Genomic DNA, 27385 nt, shown 5'->3' on the forward strand with positions numbered 1-27385 from the left:
ATTACACCTTTTAACTACTTATCGATTGATTTCTGGATGCATTTCAGGCCGAACAGACACACTGAGTGCTTCCACATCATTCCTCTCCAAAAAAGGTGGAAGTAAACAAGGCACTTGAGCTGAATCAGGTTGAACGGGGTGTGAGGTGAATAGCGAGCAGGCGCTGTACACGTTGAACCGCCAGACGAGATTTGTATTGGCAGACTGTCCTGTAATGTACCAGAGTGGCTTCCTCCAGCCAAACACTCACATACACACAGTGTTCATCTCAGCTATTGTAGGCAGCTTTGACTTGCAAATCAATCAGACCTATGTTTACTACAGAAATGTTCTCCTGCATATTTCTCAGACAATATGCAATAAATATCTACTCTGAATCTGAATCTAAAAAAGGTTATTTTTAATCAAGGGAACCTCAATTTCTACCAAAAAAGGCATCGTAGCCAATTAAATACAGAAGTTTTAAAGTGACAGTTCACCCAAAAATAAATTCTATCATCATTTACTCACCCTCAAACCTGTATGTGTTTCTTATTTTCTGCTGAACACAAAAGAAGATATTTTGAAGAAAGTTTGTATCAAACAGTTAATTGTAGCCATTGATTTCCATAGTATTTTCTTTCATACTATGGAAGTCAATGGCTACCGTCAACTTAGGATCTTCTTTTGTGTTCAGCAGCATTTCTGCTTAACACAGAGGAAGATACTTTAAAGACTGATTGTATGAAACAGTTGACGGTTGACTTCCATAGTGTGGAAGAAAATACTATGGAAGTCAATGGCTACCATCAATTGTTAGGATCTTCTTTGGTGTTCAACAGCATTTTTTGCTACTTACGTTTACAATTAGATATGCTACAAAAATATCTAGTCTCAAGACAATGAAGTATTAGTAGAAAGCTTAACAGCGAAATTAAAAAAACGCGATAAAATTGCACCAATCACAATGTCGCTTAAATGTATAATCACCAACAAATTCAGCACAAACACATCATGGATATTCGAAATACAGTAAACCTCTTTCCACCATGGTTTCTGATCACAATCACAACATCATATTTCAGTGCTACTCGCGATATCAGGCCATTCTGTTAAGTGTCAAGACCAAGTAAAGTCTTTCCGAGAGCCCTGCACTAGGGATGTAACGATTAACCGCAAGCCAGTTGGAAATCAATTAAAATATGTGACGATTCAAATCGGTTCGGATGCCAAACAAATCGTGATACAGCTGAAATAGGAGTTTATATGAATGTATCTCTGAGGGGAACGGACTGTCTTCAGAAAGGTTTACGTGGTATTTTCTTTTCATCTTGCCTCTGAACGATGCATATCAAAGTAGTGTTCATAAGCGCAGTTCTGCTTTGTTTACAGCGATAACCAAGGAAACACTACATCACTGCTGTTCATAAGCGCCACCTGCTGTCAGAAAATGAATGTGCGTCTCATTCAGCTCGTCTACGATTTCGTTCAGATACATTTTACGTAGTATATAGTTTCACAAAACTAAAGTCAGACCATTCTGTTTTTGGTTCAAATTTCGAAATTATACAGTCTTAATTTAGATTAAAAACTACTCATGCTGCATGTATGCTGCATCTTTGTTTAGATTAAAATGATTAAAATGCAGTGGTTGCCTCTAATTTTAAACGAAAGAGCACAGACAAAACCTTAGTTTGTTTATATGAAGAGATTTCTTTTATTCTTGCTTATTTGATTTGTTTTAAATTTTCAGCTTTAGTTTTGTTATATTTCAGTTTCGCAAAGAAACGTGCAGCAATAGCCTGATAAAACGACACCTTCTCATTTACTGTATTATGTCTTCAATCTCATTTCGTAAAAAAAAAAAAAAAAACATGAGAAAATCGAATCGTGACATCAAAATCGTGAATCGAATCGTGAGTTGAGTGAATCGTTACATCCCTACCCAGCACTGACTTTTGATTCCTTTTGATCAAAAACATAGGCCTGCTACTGCTTCCCAAGAAAGTTGAAAAGATGTTACACCAATGGCCTAAATAAAAACTGAGGATGACCATTATTCTGAAAGAAGAACAACCCCAACTTACTTCTTTGGCAATGGTTCTGATTCCAGCAACGCTCGCCGAAATTCCCGTTGATGGTGGTCTGTTTGCAGGTTATCGTCCCCGTGATGGTACCCGGGCAAATGTCTCCGCACTCCCGCTCATCTTTGTTAGCCACAATGAAGTTGTCCTCCACCGAGTCGGAGATCTTGGACCAGTCGAGGGTGGACAAATAGCAGAGGTTGGGGTTCTTCTCGATGCGCACCGCTCCTCGAGTGATGTTAGTCAGGCTGTGGAGGCCGATTTCTTTCAGCTGGATCATTTCGAACAGGACCAGGGCGTAGTTGAAGAAGAGATTGTTGCCGCGGATGACGGTGAGGTTCGGGAAGAGGTCACCCAGACTCTCCACGCCATAGACACGGAAGAGGAGCAGGTAATCCGTGATCACGACCAGCTTCGGGAAGCTTATCCCCCGGAAGTCCTCCAGTCTGGGCTTGAACATGAGCAGGATCTTCAGGTGGCCCTCGATCACCGTGCAGTTCTCCAGAAGGCGCAGGTGGGTCGCATTGTTGCGGATATCCGTGCTGGGGCAAACTGCAATGACAGACAGAGGAATGGTATTAGGAAAGTAATTGTTTCTTTTTCATTGGATTACATTTGGAAAAACAAACTCACTGTTTCAAACCTGAATGACTTTCTTTCTTCTGTTGAACAAAAAATAAGATATTTTGAAGAATGCAATTGAAAAAAAAAAACAACACTATGGAAGCCATTGGTCACCGTCAAATATTTGGTCACCGAGATTCTTCAAAATATCTTCTTTTTCAAACAACACAATAACTATCCCTCCGTCTTATATTAATATTAGTCACCAAGATTCTTCAAATTAAAATAAAACATTTCATAGGGCCCTTATCTTCTTTTTGCGTTCAACACATGCTTTTGAATTAAAAAACTCATACAGGTTTGGAGATGTTATAATAAAAAAATTCTAAATAATATACCTCATCTAGCTTATCAATAAATATTTGTTAACTGCATCTTAATATTCCTCATAAAACTTATCAATAAACATCATCAAAATAATCTTTAAAAAATTTTCTAAAATTTTCACCACAACTGACCACCCACCACAATTATAGAAAAAAGGACTCGGTGATGAGATAAATGTGTATTCAGCTGCACTTGATACAAACAAAAAATGCAAAAGCCGCAATTATTTGCACGCCAGCTGACCTCCCGCCACAATTTGAGGACGGTGACAGTTCTAGCATAAATGAAGAGCGCGTAAAAGTGCACGTGAAGGCCATCCTAACAGGAGCATGAAAGATTATCAACACTGAATAATGCATAAAGCGTGTCTCCGCGCAGCAGCTTTTCTGAGTTCATTCATAATCCAAACCCGCACACGCTGAGACCAGGCCGAGAGAATTCATTAGCAAAGCTTTGCGACAAGAGAGCATCTGCTAATGGATAACATCAAGAAATCCTTTCAGAGCTGCTCCATTGATTCACCATCAAAAGAAATCTCTCAGGCCTTTTTCAAGGGGTGTGTGTGTGTGGGGGGGGGTTCCTCTGGTTTCGCGCTGGAAATCATTACGAAATATTATTCACCGCGGCCTATTCATCCGAAACGCTGAAGTGTACAGAAACACCCATTCTAAGACATTACCAGACTAAATCATTAAAAAGAACGCTGGAACGTGCAATTTAGAGATTACGACGAATTCTCAGAGGCGAAATCTCAACTCAAAGAACATCGCAGGAAAACAAAGAGCTTTTCTGTCGAATGTGTTTCTGGAGAAGACAAAGGGAGCATGTGATTTGTGGTGTGAGCAGGTGTCAAAGTCTTTGAGGCTCGGCTGATCTCAACGGACTCTGTTTTTCCTCCTCGTCTGTGGAGAAGGCAGTTATCAGGGTTAATGGTTTTCGCATCGCAGCCTGAAATGGCAGTTTTACCTCATCTTATCACGGTATGTGGCTAAAACCTAAATAAAACCACAAAGTTGCTGTTGAGGACGCACATATGAGAAATTCAGTGAACAAAACTCAAGCTCACTGAGATCCAGGTGCTTTCTTCATGTGAAGTATTAACATAAAGTGCAAACTTTTTGGGTGATTTTCACAAAGACCATTTCCAGGTCATATTACACTCAAACAAAACAAAACAAAACAAAACAAAACAAAACAAAAAAATCAAAACAAAAACCAAAAAAAAAAAAAAGTTGTTGTTAAACACTAAATAATATATTTCAACAAAACAAAGCCATTTTCCATCAAAGCCTATACCACTATCTAAAAAAAGTTGTTGTTAAACACTAAATAATATATTTGTACTCAAACTTTCTGGGTATATTTCACAATAAAACATATCCAGGTCGTTTCACACATTTTATACACAAAACATACACTTATTTAATGATTTTATTAAAGTTAAAAGTACAGCATTTTTGGATAAAGAAAAAAATACATACATAATATTATTAAAAATATATTATTTAATGATTTTATTAAAGTTAAAAGTACAGCATTTTAAATTTAATATTAAAATTAAATACAAAAAAAAAAAAAAAAAAAAAAAAAAAAAAAATAAAAAAAAAAAAAATTGTACTGGCTATATTACACTCCAAAAGCAAAAAATAAATCAATCCTTCAGGTTTTAAAATAAACAATATATTAAAGGCCGTACAAATTCAATTTTTTATTTAAAAATAAATCCTTCAGGGTATTTAATGATTTTTTTTAAAGTTAAAAAAGTACAGTAATTTAAATTAATAATATACGATTATTTAAATTACAATAATGAAAATAAAAAATTTAAAAAAATAAAAAAAAATATAAAGTTTTTTAAACAATAATAATTATAATAAAAAAATAAAAATAAAAAAAAATATACAATATACAAAAGGCAGTGCAACTTATAATACAATTACAAAAAAATAAAAAATTAAACAATATACAATTTGTTTTGCATTACAGATCTACCTCCTTATTCTTTTCTTTTGATTATGAGGTATAATACGGCCTGGATATGTCCTTCAGGTTCTGTGAGATCACCACTTAAGCAATTGTGCAAACTTGATTTCCCTAAAATAACTGACTGACGCAGACTACAGATAAACCTGACTGACACAGAGACCATTGATCTCATAAAGGTCAGAAAAGCAACACTATTGAGACAAGCTGAGGACCCTTCACCCTCATGACCTGCAAGATCCTGACACACACACACACACACATGAGAAACTGTTACATCAGCTCCCTAAAGATAATTGAGCAAACATCATAAAACGGCAACATCTCTCCATAGCAACACGCAGCATGCAGCAACACGGAGCGTTTGCCAGACAAAAATGCACTTCAGCCTGTTTACCTCTGAGGAAAAGTCTGGAGGGGAAAATCAAAATACAACCAGAAAACACAAATTATATCTTGTAACAATCTGGTGCCAAAATCCAGGACTGCCAGAAAATATTCAGACACAAATCTGATGAAATATTACACAAATAGGGTAATTAAAGCCTGAAACTCTTCAAAATGTGTTTTCTATTTTAATAAATAGTCAACAATAGGAGGTGGTTTTATTTTCTGAGATTTTTATGTGAGATTCACAGCTTTTGCAATCCTGTTTCCCAATCTGGGATACAATTACCTTTTTTTGTTTTTGTTTTTTTGACATAACAGATGTAGGCCTACTAGTTTTAATACAAAAAAAGGTCATTAAAAATATTCATATTAGTTCTAAAAAGTCTTAATTTTATGTGAGAATCAAATGCAACCCTGTTACTCATTAAAAATTTAAACCACTGATGTTATTTTCTAGCAATGAACCTTTAACAGAATTTAAAAAAAAAAAAAAAAATGAAGAAAAAAACATGAAAATGCCACCTAGTAACGTAATTATTATTTTTTTTTTGAATTTTGTCATGCTGTAAAATAATAAATAAATAAATAAATAAAAGAATTTTAAAAAAATTAATGAAAATAAAAATGTAAAAAAGTTAGTGATATATATTTTTTTCCAAATATTGCAGAACAAAAAAATGTTTTAATCACTATCTGTTCTTATAACTTTGGTAAAAGAATTAAATTAAGCATAAATACAACAGTTGTTATTTGTGTGAAAATTTAGAAAATGTTTTATCTTGTCAAGCTATACAAAGTTTTACTAAGGTGTCAAAATTCGAAGAATTTTTTTTGTAATTCTTTTGAGAAAAAAATCACGCAATAACAGGGCTGCATGCAAAATGTCACATTAAAATAACTTTAATATTTAAATCATTTTTTTTTTACTATAACATACTAAAGTTTTTAATTACTTTTTATTGGAGAAAAGAAGCAAAATGTTAGCCTAACTGTAGAAAGCGGTGTTTAACACTTTTATAGTTACCGCAAAATGCATGTTAAATGTGGGATATTGACATAATTTTAATATTTAAACTTTTTTTTGTTTTAACTACAACTACCAATGAACATTGTTTTTCTCAACTCACGTTTCGATTCACGAATCGAATTTTCTAAAGTATGGCTCAAAATGTTAAAAATAATTAAATGGTTTACTTCAACTTTTTTTTACTGGAAAAAAAGTTTTTTTTTTTTAATTTATTTTTTTTTACACACACACAAAACATCTAATCGTGGCATTCAACATTTTTACAAAATGCATGCAAAACTGTGGGACATTAGTTTAGTTATATTTTTACTACAACAAATATAATATTTTTATTACACAAAATACACAAAATTGTGCCCTAATCATTAAAAGTACCACTCAAAATTTGAAAAATGTTTATAAATGTAAAATATTTTTTACCTTTTGATGTTTAACTTTTTTTTTTTTTTTTTTTACTGGAACAAAATGAATATTTTTTACACACACATAAACACACAAAACATTCAACATTTACAGCATTTTTACAACATTTTACAAGATGCATGCAAAACTGTGGGATAAATTTTAATATTTAAACAACAAACTGAATAGTATTTCACACAAAAAGATGATAAAACTATAGCCAAATTGTTAAAAAAATAAATAATTAAAAAAATTATATCCCCCGTTTATGAATTAATTCCCATTATGCCACAGCGCACCAAGTCAATCTCTATTGCGGCGTAGCACTCAGATCTGAATGAGGACAAGGTTACATTTTATTGTGTTGGTCAACATTGCCAAGGTCGGCTGTAAACATATACGCCGCTTGTTTGTGTGATCGTATGAGACCTCACGCGCCCATCTGTTCACACACTCCACAAACTTCCCCTTTTCCTCTCCGAGCAAACCTGCTCTTCTCCCGTACGGCGTTCGGGACGCATCCTGCCTCGGCCAGACTGAAAGTGGACACCCAGCCGTCATTTAGGAGCCTGATTTATAGGGTGTCACTGCGGTGACGTCAGGTTTTAGGTTGCTGCCTGTTTACGCCGCGCTCTGGGAATGAACACGGGGGGCTTCTGAGCTGCTGAAAAAAAGCAGCAGCAGCTTGTTTAGCGATGCTTACGAAATAAAGACAAACTACTCATAAGTGCTGAAAAAGACAGAGGATACCGAAACTGTGGGAGAAATATCAGATCTGCAGTATGTACAGATCAACAAGTTCAATATTACACAAACAGCTGCAGAGTCGAGGAAGGCAAGCGAGAACTAGTGCATGAAGATCTAGAAATGGGGGGGGGCTTTTTCTCGGGCAGAAGGAAACTAGTGCATGAAGATCTAGAAAGATCTAGAGATAAACAGCAGGCAGCATGTCTGAAACTCAACGCTGCGCTTATCACGCAAACCATCAACCAGAGCGCAGACGAGTGTCAAAGTAACAGCTCTGCATTCAAACACACACCGACTGATGTGCATAACAACGAAACAGCACCTGACCGCAGCCGTGAGGGTCAACCGATGCTACCGAACTGCAGAAAATAAACCACGCCACATTTTTAAATAACGTTTGAGAGGCTGCGTGCTAGAGGTGGAATATATTCACAAAACCACACAAAAAAAACTGCAAAAAAAATAAAAAACACAAAAAATAAAATAAAAAATACACACTGGTCCTTGTGCTGAAAAAAAAAAAAACTAAAATATTTTCTAAAAAAAAAAAAAAAAAAAAAACTGGTAAAAACTACTGAATCTACACTAAAATACAAAATAAAACTAAAATAAAAATTACGACATATTATTTGTTTTAGTTTTAGATAGATCTATACTATATTTAGTTTAAAAAACTGTGCCAATAAAACCACTTTAATCAGTATTATTTGTATTTATTTTTATTTCGATTTTTTAGAACATTTCCCGAATTTCACAATATTTTTAATTGAAACATTTAATGCATTATTTTGGCAGGCCTAAAATAATGAAAACTAAAATAAAAATCTAACACACAATGAAATAAGAGCTAAATAAATACATAAATAAATTCAAAATAAATAAATTACAAGATAAACACTTAAAAACTTAGAGTCAACAAACAAATAAATAAACGTTTTAACATAAACATACATGAAAAAGTAACTAACCCAAAGGAAAACGAACCCCAAGTATAAACAACGAAACCAAAGTAAACTCTAATGAGAAAACTAAATATAACTAAACTAAATATCAACGAGAATGAAAACTTAGGAAAAAATAAGGGTAGTTTAGTTAAAAAAAAATAAAGTAAAAATATATTAAAATATATAATCTAAACAAAAACAAATGAATTAGAAACACAATAATAAACACATATAACAATAATATTAACACTGTTCTGATAGAAGAAATAGATTCTAGCATGTTGTATTGATCAATTGCAGGATTACTGAAAGTTTCTTGAAATAAATAAATAATTTCATCTAGTTGCCAAGCAGACATTTCTTGTTTTCATATAAGCTTAGTTTGATATGTACTTAAATAACTAGCACTAAAACTAAAACTCAAAATAAATAAAAACTATATAGACATAAAAAATTTAAAAAATGACAAAAACACAACAAAATTACTAAAATTTAAATAGAAAACATAAAAATCCAAAACTGTAAAAGCATCTCAATGATACTAAAACAACACTGGCCAATCGGCATCGGTTTTATAACCACATATCTGACGGCTGAATCATTCTGCGAAGCTTCTTTGGTTAAAACCAAAAGGTCATCTTTCCAAAAGCTCTCAAAAGATCTGGGCCAGCAGCTTGTGAGACACTAGGGCTGTTAGTGAGTTTACATAAGGGCCGAGGGCCAAACCAGAGAGACGAGGGGCCCGCCGAAGGGGTGCTGCAGGTTAAAACCATTTCTCTTTCCCATCGGCACACATCGGGCCGGATAAAAGGGGGACACTTAAGCTGTAACATGAGCCGCACTATCCATGACGTAAGGCGAGCGGGACGGTTAGCGATCACACGCATGAATGGATGTGCCAATAGCCTCTTCTGTGAACACAAACACACGCGGACAATGCTGCTGGAAATGTGACTTCCATAACAGGCCTGGAAATGAAGCTCGAGGGAGGAATCCTCAGCCTTCAACAGACACTCCAGGATTCGGTTTCACATTCAAACTTTCGCGCTTCAGCCTTAAAACGCAGCAGCCGTGTGACGATCACAATAAACAAGACGTCAGGAACGACTATCGAGGCTACAATATCCCACTGTTTACATGATGAGATGCTTCCTTATTTTTAGGCTCACATTCCCAATGGAGAATTTAATATGTGGCTAGCAATAGTAACTAGCGCTTGGAAATGAAAGCATGATGGTTCTTACGCCACATGTCAGGAAGATCATTGCCACTCGGAGAAGTCTTCGCTGATGCAGCTAAACTTCACTTGCCTTGGTTTCCAAAATTAAAGTTTATAAAGTAAGAAAGTTACAAAGTCTACCACTGCAGATTTTACTGTTAAAATGAGCCTTATGAAGAATACGTCAACAATATTTCACCAAAAAAACTAAAGAGGAGGAAAAAATTTAAGAAAAACAATAGTTTAATTCGAAAATCTGTATTATTTTAGATTTTTCAGTGAGTTAAAGTTTAACTATAAAGTCTAACTTTAATGAAAATTTGGGAAAAAAAAGAATGAGACATGGGGGTAAAATGTGCTAAATTGTCATGAAAATATCAAAATACAAACAAAAAATATCGTAACAGTTCTAAAATAGGCTTAATTGTCTTGCAAAATAAAACAAATAAATAAAAATCCAAAAAAAAAAATTATAAACCATCCAAATATAAAAAATTACATAAAAAATCAAAAAAATAAAAAAAAATAAATTAAATTGTCAAAAATATCACAAATGCAATATTTTCTTAGTTTTAAATGCAATAAAAGGGAAATAAAAATGCCATTAAATTGTCAAAAATGCACAAATGCAATATGCATAAATATATATATATATATACTAATATATATATATATATATAATAACATTTTAGAAATTAAAATAAGCTTAATTTTCTTGCACATTTTATTGTTAAATAAATAAATGTTCTCAATACTGCAATAGAGTGATGAAATTCATACTTTCTGAATAGGATACATTTTTCTAATTAATATTAGCAGAAATAAAAAATAAATACATAACAAATACTACTATGATGTATACTAACTGTACCTGACAAGAAAAAAAAAAATTCTGCATTATTTTTATTTTAAGTTTATGCTAAAGGTTTATCTAAGCTTCACCCACAGTATAACCTTATAGTAATGAAAATTTAGCATGAAAATCATCAATTGGGAAAAAAAATGTGCAACATTTACGTTAAAAAAAATCTTTATGTTACTAAAATAAGCCTGATTTATTGCTAAATAGGATATATTATTTGTATTAGTTTATCAGTATTGAAATATGAGACCGACTGACAGTTTTCGCAAAGTTTATGCATAAAATGAAGCAACAGCTTTAAAAGACATGCTGAGGTTCTGCCTCCCACAATGCAATGAGTCTATTTCCAAACATCTCCTTTAGTTTACATAAGCTGTTACAGAGAATGGTCTGTTAGTTTGTGCAAAACACTCACAGACTGAAACGTTGTCATGTCATCCTTTAGTAGAATCACTGAAATATCATTCTAAATAATACAAAATAATCACCATTCCCAACAAAAGATACAGAAAACTGCATCAGCTCCAGAACATCCTCATTTTCTGCATCATGCAAACGTGTCGTCAGCAGGAGCAATGGAACGAACGGCTTTTTATTTAGGCTAGCTTTTGGCCAGCAGAAAATGCTTTTAGCCTAAACACAGGAAAAAAACAGTCTAGGTCTAAAAAAGCCGAAGGATTCATCCGTCAGGACGCCGAGTCGCTACAAACAAGACATGAATTCTGTCCAAAAACATGTTGCTTTTTGAGCAAAAAAAAAAAAGTATGGGGAAACAACGAGCGCATCAAATATCGATAGCTGTGGGGTAATTATGCTCTCTCTGAAAGGCTTCTGCCCCCATTAACGCTGAAGAGACGCTAGAACACATTTCCTCGTGCTTCTAAAAGCAGCACCGAGGCCCGCGGGTCATCGGGGACGGTATGAGGTACGTTCCTCATAGCACGCCACTCCAAAACCAGATGGGATCTGGCATCCTGACTATTTGGCTATTTCTTTCAAATCCGCAGCCTAGCCAGAGCAGGCAGCCACGTTTCTCACACGCCTGGAAGAGCTATGCTTTCACTAATAACCACCAACAAGGACTCACAGTTAATTAGGGAGGTCTAGATCGGATTTTTTTTTTACTTTTCTGAGAAAATGTAACAGTTGGGCCAGAAATTTAATACACAGAATTCAAATTTAAACACTGTGTGTAAGAATCTGAAACAAACGTGTTACATTATGATTTGATGCATTTCAGAACGTCAGACTGTGTGAAATCAATCTCAAAAGATACATATTTGAGTGTTTTGACATTACATGCTGCCGACGTGCTCAAATCACTCCAAAACGTTGTCGCCTCCAGCAATAAATTTCATGAAAGTTACAGCCAGACTCCAAAGATTTAGACTGATCTGTAAAGTTAAGACGGTGTAGTTTAAAAAAAAAAAAAGAAATGGTTTAGCTAACATATGGCCTTATGATTGAAGCCATGCAGAAAATCTGGATGGAATCACAAAATCCATTCATAAAAATGGAATTTACTGTATAACACGAAATGTTACAGAATTTGACTGTACACTCACCACTGTATAATATATTTGTATTACAACATAAATCAGCAGATAATAATAGCAATAATAATACAAATAATAAAAACAACAACAATACTAAATACAATAGTAAAAAAAAAAAAATTCAAGTTGTATTCAATTGTTTAGATATTGTTTATCATTAAAACAATTATCCCATTAAATACAAATCCAGAATTTTAGAATGTTATTTAGAAATAAATTAAACTTGGGGAATAAATATACAAAAACAATAAAAATAATTGTTAAATTGTGTCTCACGGTTTTTATTAATAAGACATGCTTTTTGATTACAAAAATTTAATCTAACCGTTAAAATAAAATACAGAGAAATGAAAAGGCAAACCAGAATTTCTTAAGTTTTTTGTTTTTTTAGAAAAGTATTGTACAAATTAATAAATTATTAAACTATTCAAAGTTCTATTAATTTAACTGATTAGATATTCTTTCGGATTATAAATATTTAATCATACCACTTAATTATACCAACCCAGAATTTGAGAAAAACAAAATAGAAACTGGTAAAAACAAAAAAATAAAAAAAAATAAAACTGATTTCATAGGGCCCTAAAAATGTCATTTTTGTTAAACTTTTAATAAATGGTTGTTAAATCATAAAGAATCCAAGTGGTTTCAATTACTCAGACATGCTTTTTGATTACTAAAATGTTATTTAACCATTAAAACGGGATCCAGAAAAATTAAAAAAAAAGAAAAAAAAATGGAGTTTGGTAAATAATAAAATTTTATAGAGCCCTGGGAACTGCGTAACATCCTAAAATATGTCTGGGAAATTAGTTGTTGTTAGCACGCTAAACGTTGCATCTCTTAATTCAAACCTTTGGTAGCAAATCCATCACTTTCAACAAATTCAAGGCAATTACTGTCAGACTTTAGAAATATTTCAACGGTTCATCAGGAGTAACGACTTCGCTCATTGCATCACATCAGACCATGCGTATTGTATTGATTAAACATGTTATGCTGTGTTTGAACACACAAACGTGCTTTGCGTCGACGCCTCATAAGAAACATATTTCTACAAGCTGCTGCACATGAACCTCTTATGAGGACAAATGCAACTCATGCTATACGGCGTAGTGTGTGTAGTGTGGCAAGAGAGAATAAAGGATTATTACGATGTTTTTCTACGTCAAGCGCTAAGCTCCTCACCGCCACCCTGTGCGAAACACGCAATCCTATCAGCATTTGCTGCAAACGTGGCTGTAACACAGCATCTTAAAAGCAGCTGAGAAGAGCCGAAGAGACAAAAGCCGATATTGATGAGTTCCTCGTTCAGAGTGCTGATGGGCGCAGTGTGTTTGGGTGAGAGTGTGCGAGATGAATATGGCCTTTGCAGTGCCGCCCCTCCCCCGCAGCCGCCGCTGGAATCAGTCCACACAGTCACCGCAGGGAGAGGAGCGGCCCGCCGGCTGCAGGGAAACACAGGTCACTTTAATGGGCTGTTTGTCTGTTCTGGAGACCACCGGCTCAGACTGACTGCTGCTGGGTAAGACCACGTCTACCCATAAACCCACACGCTCTGTCAGACTCTATGGCTCATCGCGAAGCAGCTTCGGGAGGCGTGTGTTTATCAGGGGTGAGCGAGGACTCTACTGAACCCTGAGTCGAACAAAATCGAACAAAACTGACTTCAAAATATAAAAAAAAAAAATAAATCAAAAAAGCAAATAATAAAAAAATATAAAAGAATAAAAAAGAAAAAAAAAACAAACCAAGAAAACAAAATAAAAAGAAAAACAAAAAAAAACAAAATCAAACTACATAAAAAAAAAAAAAAAATAACCGAAAGGAACCAAACAGATTAAAAAAATAAAGAAATGAAAAAAAAGAGGAGAAGCAAAAAGAACAGAATCAAACAGACAAACAGAACTGGAATTAACCAAATAGAAATCAAATCAAAAATACATAAATAACTGAATAGAATCAGTTTAAAACTGAACAGAAGAGAATCCAAAAGAAACTGAATCAAATAGAAAAAAACGGAATAAAAGAAAAAAGAAAAAGGAACATAAGAGAACCAAAAATAAATAGAATCCAACAGGCACAAACAGAACTGGAAAGAACCAAATAGAACTCAAATACAAAATACACAGAACTTAATGAATAGAATAAGGAAGAATCGAATAGAACCATAAAGAAACCAAATATCAAAATATTTGGATTATTTTAAAAAGAAACTAACAGAACTGACTAGAGCAAATCAAAAAAAGAACCAAATGGATAAAAAAAGATCAGAAAAGAAGAAAAAAACAAAAAAAAAAACAAAAACAAAAAAAAAAAAACAAAACCAAAACGAATAGCACAACACAAAAAAAAATACATTTATACAAACAAACAGATCCAAATAGATCCCAATTGAACAGAATCAGGTAGAACCAAACAGAACTGGAAACGACTTGGATTAATCTAAAAAAAAATTTAGAACTGAACAAAACAGAGAAAGAAACCGAAAGAATCAAACAGAACTAAATAGATCAAAATAAAAAAGAAATGAAAGAACAGAATCACAGACACAAACAGAACTGGAATTACCCAAATAGAACTAAACCAAACAGAACAAAATTCAAATCAAAGACCTGCCTCGCACCAAATGGAAATCAAATAAAAAACAAAGGAAACCAAACGAAACCTAAATGAATAGAATCAGGAAGAGCCAAACAGAACTGAAAAGCATTTGGAATTATTTTCAAGGAAACTAACAGAACGAACAGAACAGAATCCAAAAGAAACTGAATCAATTAGAAACAAACTGAATTAAATTGAATGGAATCAAACAGAAACAGAAGGAAGCAAATAGAATGCACAGAACAGAATGAAACCAAAACTTATAGAGTCAACCCCAAAAAAAAAGAACAATAAAAAATAATATTTTATCAAATTAAAATAAAATTAAATAAAAATCACCTTAAAAATAAATATATCGAAACAGAAGCTCATCTCCGAGTGTAAATTTCAAATATTATTTATTTTGCGGCATAATCCACTGCAGACTATTTCATAGCATAAAGGAGCCCCTTCATAAACAACATTCAATATTCATGCATTTGTGAATATTTGAGCATGTACCTGCAGCATTACACAGCAATGAAATATCAATTCATTACACTGCGTCTAGCAGCTCAACTAATATTTCCACTATTTGTTTTTCCGTTAGACTGCCCTGGACACTAAACAGTTTTACATTTTCAAACACACGAGAGCATGTTGGTTTTTCCCATTCTGGATATCCTTAACCCAAGCAAGGTGGGACACGTACAGAACCTACTAACCCACAAATCACTCACTGTCACCTCAATGGACCTAAGAGATCCAAACCCCAAGTCTGGATGGACCAAATGGAGCATATTTGGATTTATTTACCAACAAAGTAGCATTTGCTACACAATAAACACCCAATTTGTAGAACATTTCTGCAATGCAACGTAAAAAAAAAAAAAAAATGGCAGTTTCGTATGTGACGCCACCTTCTAAGCATCCCGGCGTCTACACAGTCTCTCATGGGCAGTTGGGCACTTGACGGACAACTCAAAGTTTGCTGCTTTTAAACATGTAACATGGCAAACGAAAAGAGAGAAAGGGACTAAGCAAAGCAAATAAATAAAGCTGGGCCGAGTGTGCTTTACTTTATTAACAATAGATACCCTGTTTCCTTTGCCACTGAAGTAAACCACGGTTAATTTCTCGCCCTGGTTGGCTGCCAAGTGCAGTATGAGCAGTCGCCTCACATTTGGACACATTTCTGAAGTTTTCCTTTCATGTTGAAGCATCTGACACAATGAAAGACTAAAACATTGGGAGAAAGATTGCGTCACGAAACGGTTCTGTCTAAAATGATGCATTATGGCGGCGAACAGGTGATGAAAGGCTTACGAAAATTAACTATGGTCTTACTACAAATAAAACAAACAAACAAACAAAACAGTTAAACCATGCACGGCAACCACAAATTAACCAGGGTTTTGTTACACTAACCGTAGTTTAACCGTGGTATTTGTAGTAAAACTGTGCATATGCAAATGGTAATCAATTCGTCAAAAATCCACAGTTACTACACCTTTACAACAATAAATTTTCATAAGGAAAAAGGCTCCAAAAATATCACGTTCATCGCATCTGACTGCATAAACAAATTTTGTTGTATTTGAGATGTCTTCATTTCAAAAGAATAAAATTTTTAATGAGCTCAAATCTGCACACGCTGTAAAAAAAAAACTTTTTCGAAGTTGTGAATAAAACGATTATTAGAGTACGATTTCGTTTTTTTAAGTACTTACTGTTTCTTTGTAATAATTTGCGAATTTTAATAGAAATTCTAAGTTTAATTGCAGCAATCATATTTTAATCTATCAATTTAAAGCAAACTTTGAAAAAGTGTATATTCTTTTTTATTTGCTAAAGATTATTAAAATTTAATAAATTACTAGTGCTTGTAAAGATTACTTTTAAGTAAGAATTTGATGAATTTGAATTGCACTGTATCGTGGTTTCCATAGAAAATTTAAGTAGCACAACTGTTTTCAACATTGATAATAATAATGAATGTTTCTGAAGCAGCAAATCATCATATCAGAATGATTTCTGAAGCATCATGTGACACTGAAGGCTAGATTAATGATGCTGAAAATTCAGCTTTGCATCACAGAAATAAATTACATTTTAAAATACATTCAAATAGAAAACAGTTATTTTAAATTGTAATCATATTTCACAATGTTACTGTATTTCTGATCAAATGAACGCAGCCTTGGTGAGCGTGAGACGTCTTTCAAAACCCTTTTTTATTATTTCATTATTTCAAACTTTTGACTGTTAGTTTATCATTTTACGTTGACTTTGAAACTGTAGTCTCAAAAAGCTACATGGAAAAAAAAAAACTAAGCTTGCTAAACCAAGTTTACCAACCAAACATTATTTATGCATAACTGGACTGGTGGAAAACATGCAGGCGTTGTAGGTGAATGAGTTTGTTTTCACACTTACAAACCGTCCAGGGCCGGATTATTGTAGCCGCTCATTGTTTGTACGTGTTATCCAGGCAGGACGGCTGCAAATACGTGTTGTATGAGGGGAAAAACAAAACAGTGAATGACAGTGAACTCTCTCACCTCCCTTTAAATGAGAAAAACTTGGGACGATGTGCTGCCTGACAGCAGCGCTCGGGCACCAGGCCATAAACTCACAAAGATGGCCTCGGGTGGGGAACGCGGCCCAGTGACGGGAATGTTCACTTTTGTAACGTGGTCTATGGAATTAGAGGCAGAACAGAATTAAAAATAAAGCAAATAACCTCTGATTTCTCATTTCACGCCTCTACGAGGAGAGTAAAACAGGTGGAGCGATCCAGTATTAAGACTCTAAACTCAATCCAGTTAGAGAGTAAAGACCTACGCTTCCACATGAGATTACGAGAGCAACTAAAACTTGGACGGCGTCCTGCTAGAGCGTGATCTAATTCTTCATCTGCAGCGATGTCTCTTAATGCGGTCAGGCTCAAGGCAATGAGATTTCAAGCTGAGAACAGAGCACAGCATAATACGACAGTTCATTTCAGGTAAATTATTTGACAGGATTGGAGTTTGACTCTTCTGAATCCTTTAAACGTTCAAAGTCTAGATCAAACAAAAACAAATCAAACCAAACACTCTCAATTAGTTTTCACTCTTAAACTACTTGCTAAATGCTTCCAAAGCCAAAGATGTTATCGAAGGCAAAATTAAACAGATGCAACCTTTTCCATAACATGCAATATTTCTGTGTCAAGAAGACTTAGACAAAAATCAGCAAATAATAAATAATACAAAAATTCAAATCAAAATAATAAATTAAAAGCCCAAAACATTAAGAAACGCAGTAAATTCATATAGACTTAAATGCAATTATAATTTCATAAAGCCTGCATTTATCAAACACAAACTTCTTAAGCAAACTATACTTACTCCTAACGACTGCTAAATTTTGTTTTGCTGGAGGTACAATAGATGCAATTAAGTTATAATTTTAACAACAGTGCTTATAAATCTAAATTGAGAATTTTTAAATTGAGAAAGACTTTTAAAAATAACATAAAATGGTGGGTTTTCTCACGACTGGTTGGCAATCAGATCAAAAAAAAAAAAAGTTTTGTGTTTGTAATAAACCACTGTTTCTGGCCAAAATATGAATCCATAATAACACTTATACTCCAGTGGAAAAGTCATCCTCTTTTATCATTTCACATCAAAATCCAACAACATATTTGGAGCATTTTGTAAACAGTGTTTGATCTGTGCATATTTCTCTCCTGATTCAAACAAGAGAACTTTTTTTATATTACAAGACATTAATTGATGGACTGGAGTCATATGGATTACTTGTGGATTATTATGATGTTTTTATCAGCTGTTTGGACTCTCATTCTGACGGCACCCATTCACTTCAATGAATCTATTGGTGAGCAATTAATGTAATGCTCCATTTCTCCAAATCTGTTCCCATGAAGAAACAAACTCATCTACATCTTGATTACCCTGAGGGTGAGTCAATTTTAGGCAAATGTTTATTTTGGTGAACTATTCCCCTAAAGCTCGTTTTCATTCATTGCTACAGAATGTTTTGCTCCTGAGCTATCTGATAGTATTTACTTGCAGTGAGCGAGGCGAGAAAATCCTAATTTCATTTACCCGCAAAGTAAAACAAATTAATGTCACCCCTTAACCTTGTTGAAAGGTTTATTGGCAGAATAAAGATGAGTATCGCTCACATTTACGGCTCTGTAATTGAGGGAACAGCCGCGTGTTTCACCACACACATCGAGATACGTCGTTCACTGCAGAAAAAGAAGCCTGTCTTCACCTATTAAATTATTTTATATAATACTTCCTCTAAAAACAGCACTAACCTCTGAAGAAAAACAAAGGTTCCTGCAGCTCAGCTTTCAAAATACATCATTTAGCTTTACTATTTAACCCATTTCTATTTCAGTCCCTGTATTGCAACTTATGACTGTTTAAAAGGCAACATTAAATTAATATTGACTTTCATTTCCTAAAGGAACAGTTCACTCAAAATGATTTTTTTCTGAAAATGTTCTCATGTAGATGAGTTCGTATCTCCATCAGATTTAGAGAAATTTAGCATTACATCACTTGCTCACCAATGGTTTCTCTGCAGTGATTGGGTGCTGTACGTCAGTGAACATTAAGGCATTTTTGGTATGTATTGATAGATGACTAATGCCAACAAATGGAACTTTATTGTAAAGTGTTACCAAACTGTTTATTACAGTTTTTACTAAATGCAACAATGGAATGATGCCGCAAAAACAGCAAAAGGCTTCAAAACAAACCACAGAATTTTGATTTCTCCCTTGGGATCAGATTAAAAATTATGGTCAAAAGAACCCGATTTCAGCCATATGACAGCTCTCAAAATACATGTAAGCCATCAGGTAGTGTAACAGAGCTGCCAAAATTCTCTAAAGCCCACAAATGCTGGAGACAAGCTGTCTTTCCACCCTCTCGTATGTGCTGAAAGGGCCCCAACTCAATGCTTGCTGATCCCCGCATTACTAGCATGGTTTGACAGAGACATTATGGCATGAGATCATTGACAGATAAAGCCGGACGGATACAAACAGCCACCGGCTCATCAGATCAGATTTTTCAGGCATGTTGTAAGAGGCATTGACCTCATTTGTGACCCACAACCCAACATGGAGAATGGTGTCAATAAAAGAAACAAGCCGCCATTAAACTTTAGTCAATGAATATTGAGCAGAGGCGGGACTATGTTAAGACTGAACGAGTCAGTTGAATACGTCGATGTGGAAATGACGGCCTCTGAGAGGTGGAATAAGGGCAGGTTGCTCGGTTCACGCCCTGGAACATCTTGACACGGTGAAGCAAGGATGTAGAGTTAAAACTGATGTGTTCGTAATAAAATCACAAACTGAAAGAGTGGTTTAAAACGGTCTAATCTGCATCATAAAACCTTTATTTTCCTTGATTTCTCACCAACTTAAAACTCAATATGAAGTTACATAATCAGTATCAAAAATATTGGTGCTTGTTGTTCATTAAAAAAAAGTGTTAGCTTATCTTTTTATAGAAGATAGTTTTGTCGCAAAATGTGTATGAAAAGGTGATTAAACAACAGAAACCATGATTAAGACATGTTCACGCCAAAAAACAATAACTATATAGGCTTCCACACCAATGCAAAATAACGTTCTTTTTATTATAATCACGCACTGCAGTTTTGTCATAAGTCACTTTAAATTCTCAAGCGCTTTAAAGCAGGATGGATTCTGACTGGCTGTCAGTGTTTTCATCGTTCATCAGTTAGAAAACCTCATTTTTAAAAAGAGATTCCAATTATGTTGTTTTTCTGTCGTTATTGTTACAGTTTTGATATGGACTCTGCTATTCTTTTAATTTTAGAGCAATTTTTTAAAACCGTACCTTTATCTCTATAGTTATTGTCCTTAATCTTAAAGGAAACAGAGATAAGGGGTTTTTATCCCCAAAAATAATCAGCAACTTATAAAACGTACAAAGTTTACAAAAGGAACAACGATTGTTACATTGTACTGATTTTTTTTCTCACAAAAAAAGTTTTGCAAGTTAATCAAAGCAAGTTTTTATCATTCCTCAGCTGGACAAATGTAATTATCATCCTTAGTGTGAACTGGCCATTATTTTTTTGCAATTAAGGGTTTTTGTTTTTAAGGAAAATAAACAGCAATTGTGCTTTCCAAAACATGCGAAAACTTTTACGAAAAAATAGCAAATTTCTTTCGCAAAAATGTTTTGCAAAGCAATGCAATTGCTGTTTATATTTCATTAAACAACTGGGTTAAGCACTACTTTTTTTAAATGAAAAAAAAAAATGCAACGTGTGTATTATTTTTATATTAATTGATTCATGAAATTTCCATTATACATTTAAAATACTTTTGAAGTATTTTAATACATTCAAGCATTTTAAAAATTAATATAAAATAAAAATAATGTATCCAATTTTATGCATGCATTTAAAGTTTCAAAGTTCTTATATGTGAACAAATATATAAAAAATAAGTTTTGCAGAACTTCTTTAGTTTCTTAAACATCTCTGGTCTTACTGTGGATAAATCATCACTTTATTATATTAAACAATGTTTACTTTCATATTTGGTCATCAAAACATAACTTTCTGCATCTGAATTTATATTTCCACTGGCAACCAATGAAAAAAATAGTTCAAACTCTAAATTCTGATTGGATGAGCCACATTCGAAGTCATTGTAAAATTCCTTTGAACATTTTTAATAAATACACACATTTTCTAAACTAATTTTTTTTTCTTTTTTTTTTTTAAATGGACACCTGCATGCATTTAAAGATTTTTTTCTTGTATGTGAATGTATGACAAATCATTTTTGAAATGGGAACCTTCGAGAAAATGGCCACACACCAATGAACTCCAATGAGTCCAATGAAATGCTCCAGTTTCCTGGGAAAAGCCCACCCTGGAGATTCGGAGAGCTGAACATAGAGCTCACATGCTACATGGCAAATGTTCAGATACATGACCTGGAAGACAAGAGGTCAGCAGGCAGCAGACACCGAAATGAGTCCCGAAACCCTCAACGGCAAGAGCACCTACAGGGTGGGCCACTTCAAAGACATTCCACACGCTTGGAATTCTGGGAGACATACCAAGGCAAACTACAGAGTGTCAGAAGATTCCAAACAGGTCCATGGAGTCAGGGAGGCCAACGGTAATGTTAAAACTATCCCAGCGTATTTTGACGTCCTAATATTTGAGAGTACAACCACAGATGTTTTCCAAAAGAGTAACAGTGAAAAAAGATTAACTCATATTTGGAACCAATCTTGGGAAAACTGTTTCAAATAGAGCAAAAAAAATCAAAAATTGCTCATCTTGCCAACTTTCTTTCTTTACATGAAAAACAAACAGATTGCATGAACATTAATCAAGTTTCTGATAGAGAAATCACACCACCTGCAAACACCTCATGTTTTCCCAATCTACATTACAAATGGCTCGCTGGGATGCAACGGTTACCTATAATAAGGAAGATCTAATTATCTCCAGACCATTATTTATAACAGCGTGTTACTCTTGCAGGCATCAGTCCAGCACTTTCTTGAGACAGCAACTCTACTAAACATTATCAGCCCACTATTGTAAGTGTGCCCATAAAAGTGCCTATTCTAAAATTAAAATGATGTTCAGAAATGGAGAAGCAGAAGGGGTTTAGATACAGTAGATATAAATTTCACAGTAATAAAGGATCTAAACATGTGCTACAGCTTCTTTATTTAACATGTAATGAATGAATTTAATGAATTAATAAAACTTTGTTTAATAAAAATCCAATTTAGCACAAACCTGGAAACACACAAATATATATATATATAGACAGCCATTCACTTGTCCGAGTAAAAAAAAAAGTTACTTCTTCGGAGCAAAAAAAAGTTTTTTGTTTTTATCAGTGCTCTATGAGGTCTTACTTTAATCAGCATATTTGTGATATTTGCCTTAAACTGATTTCTAGGACACTTTTTAACTTTGTGAAGGGCAATATTTTCCTAACCTTACTAAATGCATAATTTACGTCAAATTCTTACATTTTATCAATACATTCAGTTAGAATAATTTGACCCTGTATAGTTGTTACCATTCAAATGAAATCAGTATCAACAAACTCCATCTTTCCACTGCAGAGGAACAACGAAAGCTGCATCGAAAGTGCCATTTAGATGTATTTACCAACTGGAAACCTCCCGCTCTCTCTCGTGAAACCAACACGTAAATTACTTAAACTGTAATTCATCGACTGGCCGCTAGAGGCTGGCTGCAAAAGGGAGTCAGTCCCATAGACTCCCCATGTTAAAATGATTTACAGCAGAAAAAAACATGTTTACAGCCTGGTGCAAAAAATTATTTTGGTCTATATAGCCAATTTTGCCCTTCATGACAACTGTGAGGGGGGTGAATTTTTTTATTTATAAATCATCAGTTTAAATTATATTAAGCCTTAAAGTTCTGCATAATTATGGGCGTGGCCATTTGAGTGAAAGGTGGATTGCTGCTGCTGACACCACCGTCGAGATAGGTGGGCGTGGTTTCAGCAACCAGCTCCCACATTTTTGACCATTTTCGATGATACGGGAGTGACGCTCTGCCAAGATGGCAACGGTCGGCTCCGCCTACTTTAGGCTTCAAAGGCCCCACCCCAAATGAAACACTTAATGTGCACTTATGTAAGTCTTATGGACTTACAATGGCCGCCGCGTGTTTTACTTTTTTATCATATACAGTTAATATGAAATGTTGATACTTTTAAATATGAAACAAAACCACCAGTAGGTGGTGAGAAGTCACTATCTTAAGGAGCGAGTCACTGATTCAACCAATTCGTTCAAACATCTAATTCATTCAAAAAATAAAGCAAGTGACTCACTTTATGAATGGCTCACTGAATCATTGACCCACCTGATTTCTATAAAAAATGCTGAATTGTTCAGTAACGAAACACACTGCTGTGTGATGCTCAGAGATACACAACTGTTCTGCTGTGGCTTTGCTTAGAACTATTTTCGTTTGGAAAAATGGTCAATAATATGTCTAAAATGTAAGTCTGTTTATTGAACTACTGTTGTATAAAATGAGTGTCTCATTTGCAATCGTGCTGGTGCTTGATCTTGTGATGTTGCTAATAGCTACATCAAATAGAATATTTATATTTTTTTCTACCGCAGTATATTTGTTCATGTTTTGTGTGTGTGTGTGTTGTTGCACCCATAAAGTTTGGATTTTTTCCATGAGTCAGACAGGCTGTAGAAACCTCAACTGACGCGACCTTGATGCTGTCAATACATTTTCCATTATCAGTCAGCGTTTACACTGAAAGTAATAAAATCAGAATCATTCTCCCCAAAGTTTCGGTGCTGCCCTAGTTATTGATGTTTTATTCAGGTTACTTGTCCGGTTGGGCAAGTAAAATTTTCTTTCACTTGCCCCTTCACAAAATCCACTTGTCCCGGACAAGCGGACATATCTCTATTTATCTATCTATCTATCTATCTATGATAAATGATAGGAATATGACTTAATACAAATACCACCAGTTGCAGCATGACATGCGTGTTAATAACATAATATGAATTAATATTTTAAAGCATACCGATTTAAATACACACAAGCCACGGTTCTGTTAAGTATAATATCATATTTGATGACATAATTAAGGAGTAATTCAAATTACCATTGCTATACCTCCCTTATGAAAATTGACCATGGTTTTATTGTAAAAGTGCAGTAACCATGTTTTTTGGCGTATTGATTACCACTTGTTTTATAACCACAGTTTAACTATTTTTAGTTTTACTGATTTGTGGTCGCCATGGTTTAACTATAGTAACCAAGGGTTTTTGGCTGAAGTTGTAGTAAAACCATGGTCAATTTTCGTTATTATAAAATTATCCACAAATTATCCTTCAAATATCTAATTGCACGCGCAACATTCTTTTCCTTCTCTTTTGGGAATTCCATAATTGACATCACACCGAAGTCGATCTGGATATAGAAAGAGTCCCAACGCAGGCTAATCCCACACTTATGGGATCTGGGAATCTTCTTAGGGCCTGTTTACACGCTTCCAGATCGAACGTGAGGAACGTGCGTGTGCGCCTCCGCGACTGGAATCCAGGCGTGCGCGGTGCGCTCGCGAATCGAATCCCGCCGAGTCCAGTCACGAGCGCTAATCTGGCCTAGAACGCCAGGCCTGAGGAACGGCCCATTTTGAGAGGAAGCGGGGGGCGGGAAGACATATAAAAACATACGTTTAGCTACAAAACAATAAGCTTTTCATTCCACCGGTGACCTAAATGGCACCTTTATAAAATATCTGACACATAAAAATGTTTCCGAATGATCAAATGTCAAAACACAAGCCATTTTAAAAATCAAATAAGTGCGACATCCCTCGCCAGCACGTCGGAGCGGCCCGAAGTCTACACGGAGTGAATTCCACAAGTCCCTTCAGTTGTAAACTATAATAGTACGCACACATAGCACAACAACATCAACATTTTGCGAATTAAAACGTTAGAGAGTGTGTCACGACTTACTTTCTCCATGTAGAGATCCGCAGAGGCACACGATGTAGGCGAAAGTGACCAAAACAACCACAGATGTGTCCAGCCGCATTCTGCTCCGCGACACGTTTTAGTTTTCCTGGAAAATTAAATCCACCTCTGGTGTGTCCAAAAAAAAAAAAAAAAAAAACGGTTGTGGAGCAATAAAATAAAAATAAACCTTTAATTAGCTTATATCCAGGTCCAAAAAAAAAAAAAGTCAGGGACAACTTAAATGAGACCCCCCAAGAAGGGGACCCAGGGGTCCAGCGTGCTTCAGTTGAAGATAATGTTCAATTTAAGTAGATGTCGCCTACACAGCGTGAGCATTAAATAACACGATCTTGCACCCTAATGGAAAATACATGGATACAAATCATTTTGAACTACTTCTCGGGTTCATCTTTGCTCTCAGTAGCTCAAGCATGAAACACGTCCATGCATTTCTTCCATGGAGTCAATCCCACACTTCTAGGAATGAGGTACCCTTAAGGGTACAGTGCATTGCAACTTTTTCATACCCCTGTTTTAGCTTGAAAATGTATGTAATATTAATATTAATAATAATTACAGAAATAATAAGATACCCAAGGTTGCTTTAAAAACAAAAATATTCCAAATGTTCACAGAAAAGCTTCCCAATGACAAAAAAATCCTGAATTTTAACCTCTTTTAGGAAAGAAGCAAAAAAGCAGGCGTTATTCCACAGGTCGTGTCATGCACTGCCAAATGTTTCTAGAAAAAAGGGCATCTCCTCATCTCCATATGCACATGCACACACAACGCACACAAAAACAGATTTTTTTTTTTGCTCCTCTACTGACAAAAAAAGCCAGCGTCCCCTGATATTAAACGTCCACACACGTCTGTGTAAATTCAAAGCGTTCAGAGCCCAATGAAAAAATCTGGATATTCCCCTAAAAGCCTTAGCTTCCAGCACAATGCTCCAGAAGTGTGTGAGCGTACGCGCGTCACGGCCGCGTTGCGTTCTAATCTTCCACGTTAATCAAAAGAGCCGCGTCCAACGCGTGTCCGGCCTGCCCATAAAACCGCTCAGTTGCGTCCACAAGACCCCGGTGCGCGGTTTCGATGCACTCATTGGCGTGGGAATGGGCTGAAAGTGGGAAAAACTTCTCTGGTGTTGTCGGCGGTATGGTTTTCCCCCTCTCGTCTCTCCCTGTGTACCTCCACCAGTAAACAAGTACTGCTAGTCAGCTGGGGCACAGAAGACGGCGCCGCGCAAAACACGGAGCGGCTGCTGGAGCGGAGTCCGGCGTGAAGACTGTGACGCCCACATAAAGACAACGCACGAGTCATGAAGTAAATATAACGACGCCTTTCCATTCATTGTACTCAGGGGTTAATGTTAAAACTGAGTATTTTGGAGGTTGGAATCTGAATCCATGCAATAATTTACATGTCAAAATTTCAGCTGTATTTAATTGTGAATATTTAGCATTTTTGATTATGTGAATTTAATTATTAAAAAAATTAATAACAATATATTTTTGATTGCATCTATATAAAATATTTGTAAGTCGACTAAAATAAAATCTAAATATAATTACAAAATTAAAAAATAAAAATTATTTAATAACAATTTAAATAAAAATTATTTACAACAAAACAAAGATTTTCTTTTTTTTTTTTAAACTAAACATATTATATTATATTATATTATATTATATTATATTATATTATATTATATTATATTATATTATATTATATACATTGTACTCAGGTCTTAACAATTAAAACAGAACTTTGTTGGTTTGAATCTAAATCCATGCATTTTTTCATTATATTAATTTAATTATGAATTAAAATATATGGTATTTAATATTAGTTGACAAATGACATGGACAAATTTTTAAATAAAATTTTGTTTAAAAAGTAATTTTACCAAAAAAAATCATTACAAATTTAGTAAGACTTTACATTAAGACTATTAATTTTGATGCTTAGAATCTGAATCCATGCGATATTTTACGTGTAAAAATTATGAGTAATTTAGTATTTGTAATTATATCCCATTTAATTTACACTATGTATTTAATATTAGTCGACAAATAATATGG

The 27385-nt window shown here is 34.6% G+C and overlaps 1 protein-coding gene across 1 annotated transcript in view; it reads right to left on the reverse strand.

Moving 5' to 3' along the window:
* Positions 1-26587, reverse strand: part of LOC109046541 (insulin receptor-like) — a 70341-nt gene extending 43754 nt beyond the window's left edge. The window contains exons 1-2 of the mRNA XM_042749877.1: positions 25302-26587; positions 2067-2615 (exon numbers count right to left, since the gene is read on the reverse strand). Coding sequence (XP_042605811.1) covers positions 2067-2615; positions 25302-25380 — 628 coding nt within the window. The 5' untranslated portion in view covers positions 25381-26587. The remainder of the gene's footprint in view (positions 1-2066; positions 2616-25301) is intronic.
* Between the last annotated feature and the right edge of the window lie 798 nt (positions 26588-27385).

Source organism: Cyprinus carpio, chromosome B22 (genome assembly GCF_018340385.1).
Source record: "Cyprinus carpio isolate SPL01 chromosome B22, ASM1834038v1, whole genome shotgun sequence".
NCBI lineage: Eukaryota > Metazoa > Chordata > Actinopteri > Cypriniformes > Cyprinidae > Cyprinus > Cyprinus carpio.